The following is a 5,000-nucleotide window of genomic DNA, read 5'->3' on the forward strand; positions in this document are numbered from 1 at the left end:
CCTCCCTGTTCCCTCCCTCCTCCCCCTTCCCTCCCTCCTCCCTGTTCTCTCCCTCCTCCCAATTCCCTCCCTCCTCCCAATTCCCTCCCTCCTCCCAACTCCCTCCCTCCTCCCAATTCCCTCCCTCCTCCCAACTCCCTCCCTCCTCCCTGTTCCCCCATTCCCTCCCTCCTCCCTCTTCCCTCCCTGTTCCCTCCTCCCAATTCCCTCCCTCCTCCCTGTTCCCTCCCTCTTCCCTTTATTCCCTCCCTCCTCCCTGTTCTCTCCATTCACTCCCTCCTCCCTGTTCCCTCCATTCCCTCCCTCCTCCCTGTTCCTTCCATTCACTCCCTCCTCCCTGTTCCCTCCATTCACTCCCTCCTCCCTGTTCCCTCCATTCCCTCCCTCCTCCCTGTTCCTTCCATTCCCTCCCTCCTCCCTGTTACCTCCCTCCTCACTCTTCCATCCATTCCCTCCCTGTTCCCTCCATTCACTCCCTCCTCCCTGTTCCCTCCATTCACTCCCTCCTCCCTGTTCCTCCAATCCCCTGAAAAAAATATTGTGCACAAAATAGGGGAAAGGGTGCCGTTTGGGACATGGCCCATATCAGGTAAGGGCATCGGTGGCTTAATGGATCAGATAGGTGGATGGATAAGGGAAAGGAGCAGGGGATGTAATTGCTAGGTTCTATCTCCCTGGATGATGCCCCTTTCAGGGAGATGTTATCCTATATCATTTCTTATCCCCCATCATCTCCTTTAGCAAGGCATGGGGTTGTTGTACAGGAGACGCCTTCAACAGCACACAGACTGACTGTACAGGAGATGCCTTCAACAGGACACATACTGACTGTACAGGAGATGCCTTCAACCGGACACATACTGACTGTACAGGAGACGCCTTCAACAGCACACATACTGACTGTACAGGAGATGCCTTCAACAGGACACATACTGACTGTACAGGAGATGCCTTCAACAGGACACATACTGACTGTACAGGAGATGCCTTCAACCGGACACAGACTGACTGTACAGGAGACGCCTTCAACAGCACACATACTGACTGTACAGGAGATGCCTTCAACAGGACACATACTGACTGTACAGGAGATGCCTTCAACCGGACACAGACTGACTGTACAGGAAACGCCTTTAACAGCACACATACTGACTGTACAGGAGATGCCTTCAACAGGACACATACTGACTGTACAGGAGATGCCTTCAACAGGACACATACTGACTGTACAGGAGATGCCTTCAACAGCACACATACTGACTGTACAGGAGATGCCTTTAACAGGACACAGACTGACTGTACAGGAGATGCCTTCAACAGGACACATACTGACTGTACAGGAGATGCCTTCAACAGGACACAGACTGACTGTACAGGAAACACCTTTAACAGGACACAGACTAACTGTACAGGAAACGCCTTCAACAGGACACAGACTGACTGTACAGGAGATGCCTTCAACAGGACACAGACTGACTTAATCCATGCTTTTGTCACTTCCAGGTTAGACTACTGCAATGCTCTACTTTCTGGCTACCCGGATAAAGCACTAAATAAACTTCAGTTAGTGCCACAGAACTGATGTTACAGGCGAAACCCAGATAAAAATCCAATCAGGAAGTGCCGCATTTTTTGAAACAGCCTCATGCCAATGATTCCTTATATGGCTGTGAAGGAACTAGGAGTCAGCTTACGTTTTCCACGTTTTCCCCAAGGTGTCTGCAGCATTGTGACGTCTTTTTAGGCATTTCCATTGGAGAATGGCTGTAAGAGACCACATAGAGCGAGTGGACGTATGGTGTCTCCAGGAGAAAACCTTGCGTAAAATACTGAGGTAGCCATTTTTCCAATCGTTTCTTATGAGAAACCAACTGCCTCCACGGATATATGATCGAATACATATGTTAAAAACACTTTGAGGATGGATCCTAAACAACGTTTGCCGTGTTTCTGTCGATATTATGGAGCAAATTTTGAAAAAAGTTTGGCGTTGTAGTTCAAGTATTTTCGGTCGATTTCTCAGCCAAGCAGGATGAACAAACGTGACTTTTTTCGCCTACAAAAATATTATTTTTGGAAAAAAGGAACATTTGCTATCTAACTGGGAGTCTCCTGAGTGAAAGCATCTGAAGTTCTTCAAAGGTAAATTATTTAATTTGGTTGCTTTTCTTATTTTTGTGAAAATGTTGCCTGCTGCCAGCACAGCCTAGCATAGCATTATGCCATGCTAAACTTACACAAATGCTTCTCTAGTGTTGGCTGTAACGCATATTTTGAAAATCTGAGATGACAGTGTTGTTAACAAAAGGCTAAGCTTGTGTTTCAATATATTTATTTCATTTCATTTGCGATTTTCATGAATAGGAAACGTTGCGTTATGGTAATGCACTTGAGGCTATGATTACGCTCCCGGATACGGGATTGCTCGTCGCTAGAGGTTAAGGCAAGGGCTGATTTCAAGGTTTAACTGTTAACCTACACGTACGCTACGGTCACAAGACACAGGCCTCCTAATTGTCCCTAGAATTTCCAAGCAAACAGCTGGAGGCAGGGCTTTCACCTATAGAGCTCAATTTTTATGGAATGGTCTGCCTATTCATATGAGAGACGCAAACTTGGTCTCAACCTTTAAGTCTTTACTGAAGACTCATCTCTTCAGTGGGTCATATGATTGAGTGTAGTCTGGCCCAGGAGTGTGAAGGTGAATGGAAAGGCACTGGAACAACGAACCGCCCTTGCTGTCTCTGCCTGGCCGGTTCCCCTCTTTCCACTGGGATTCTTTGCCTCTAACCATGTTACAGGGGCTGAGTCACTGGCTTACTGGTGCTCTTTCATGCCGTCCCTAGGAGGGGTGCTTCACTTGAGTGGGTTGAGTCACTGATGTGATCTTCCTGTCTGGATTGGTGCCCCCCCTGACCCGTCCTGTCTCAGCCTCCAGTATTTATGCTGCAGTAGTTTATGTGTCGGGGGGCTAGGGTCAGTTTGTTATATCTGGAGTACTTCTCCTGTCTTATCCGGTGTCCTGTGTGCATTTAAGTATGCTCTCTCTAATTCTCTCTTTCTTTCTCTCTCTTGGATGACCTGAGCCCTAGGACCATGCCTCAGGGCTACCTGGCCTGAAGACTCCTTGCTGTCCCCAGTCCACCTGGCCGTGCTGCTGCTCCAGTTTCAACTGTTCTGCCTGCTGCTATGGAATCCTGACCTGTTTACCGGACGTGCTACCTGTCCCAGATCTGCTGTTTTCAAATCTCTAGAGACAGCAGGAGTGGTGGAGATACTCTTAATGATCGGCTATGAAAAGCCAACTGACATTAATCCTGAGGTGCTGACTTGCTGCACCCTCGACAACTACTGTGATTATTCTTTTTTGACCATGCTGGTCATTTATGAACATTTGAACATCTTGGCCATGTTCTGTTATAATCTCCACCCGGCACAGCCAGAACAGGACTGACCAACCCTCATAGCCTGGTTCCTCTCTAGGTTTCTTCCTATGTTTTGGCCTTTCTAGGGAGTTTTTCCTAGCCACCGTGCTTCTACACCAGCATTGCTAGCTGTTTGGGGTTTTAGGGTGGGTTTCTGTACAGCACTTTGAGATATCAGCTAAATAAATTGATTTGATTTGACTGTACAGGAGATGCCTTCAACAGGACACAGACTGCCTGTACAGATTCAGAATGGTGACAGTGATTCTAGAGGTTGAAGGGAAACTTGTGGAAGATGGAACGTTCCCCTTTATTACAGTATGCCTAAGATAATAACTACAGTATGTTAGTGTGTACATTTTACAGTGTGTGTGTGCGTGTGTGTGTGTGTGTTTGTGTGTGCCTACCCCAGCCCAGGCACAGGAAGCGTTTACGTATGAGGCGTGTCCTCATCTTGCCAATCACAGCCAGGTAAGACTGCCACGCCTCTGTCAGTACCCAGCAGAACGATGCCAAGAAGAAGAAATGAAGGAACGCAGCAGTCACAGTACACAGGCCCTGTAGAGAGAGACAGAGAGGTGGTTGTGAGGGAGGAAAGGACACAAGACAAAGAAGGCGAGGGATGTTGAGTCACAGACACAGTGGTGAAGTAAAGAAGGTTTCAGATTAGTTCTTCAACAATGACAGAACACAGGTGAGAAGTAATAGGCTACTAGAAAAGATGAACAATCGTATCATGTTTTACATGACCATAACTAAGCGATGGTGTAGTGTGTGTGTGAGTGTGTGTGTGTGTCCACCCGTGCGTGTGTATCTTGTTCTCACCTTGCCGAGTGTCTGGGACTGTCCAACCAGTATCAACATGTTGGATGCCAGGATGGAGAGACAGAAATTAACCAAGATGATAGACCTTTCCGAACGAATATACCTGAGAGGGAGATTGAGACAGAAAGGCAGAAAGTAGGAATAGGAGGAAGACGAAAAGAAGGAAGGAGGAATTTATTGAAATTCATGAAGTTGAACTGATGGACTGATTCATTTCCTGAACATGGTCACATGATTACCCTGCCAGTACCACCATATGCTCTGGTGCTACTCTCTCTCTCCCTCCTGAGCTCTCCTGAGGTCTCCCTCTCTCCTGAGCTCTCCCTCTCTCCCTCTCTCCTGAGCTCTCCCTCCCTCCCTCTCTCCTGAGCACTCCCGCTCTCCTGAGTTCTCTCTCTCCCTCTCTCTCTCTCTCTCTCTCTCTCTCTCTCTCTCTCTCTGTCTCTCTCTCTCTCTCTGTGTCCCTCTCTCCTGATCTCTCCCTCTCTCCTGATCTCTCTCTCTCTCCCTGTCACATGGGGATAAAGAGATTCTGGAGACAGGCGCAGGAATGGGTAATAATTTTTTTTAAGTCCCAAATTACAGCATGCAGTGTAAGGGCACGGGGACGAAGACCAAACAAACTCATAACAAAAACACAGGGTTGAAACCCAAACAAAGAGCGAGGAGTACCTCAAATAAATAACACCCACGCACAATGATTATCACATGGGAAGAGACCCGTAAACATCTGCGCAATCCACAAGGTCA

The 5,000-nt window shown here is 47.7% G+C and overlaps 1 protein-coding gene across 2 annotated transcripts in view; it reads right to left on the bottom strand.

Moving 5' to 3' along the window:
• LOC116353424 (adhesion G protein-coupled receptor B2-like) overlaps nucleotides 1-5,000 on the bottom strand; it is a 231,560-nt gene that overhangs the window by 108,733 nt on the left and 117,827 nt on the right. For both annotated transcript variants that reach the window (XM_031788983.1, XM_031788982.1), the window contains exons 12-13: nucleotides 4,251-4,353; nucleotides 3,833-3,983 (exon numbers count right to left, since the gene is read on the bottom strand). In XM_031788983.1, the coding sequence (XP_031644843.1) occupies nucleotides 3,833-3,983; nucleotides 4,251-4,353 (254 nt within the window). The remainder of the gene's footprint in view (nucleotides 1-3,832; nucleotides 3,984-4,250; nucleotides 4,354-5,000) is intronic.

Source organism: Oncorhynchus kisutch, linkage group LG14 (genome assembly GCF_002021735.2).
Source record: "Oncorhynchus kisutch isolate 150728-3 linkage group LG14, Okis_V2, whole genome shotgun sequence".
NCBI lineage: Eukaryota > Metazoa > Chordata > Actinopteri > Salmoniformes > Salmonidae > Oncorhynchus > Oncorhynchus kisutch.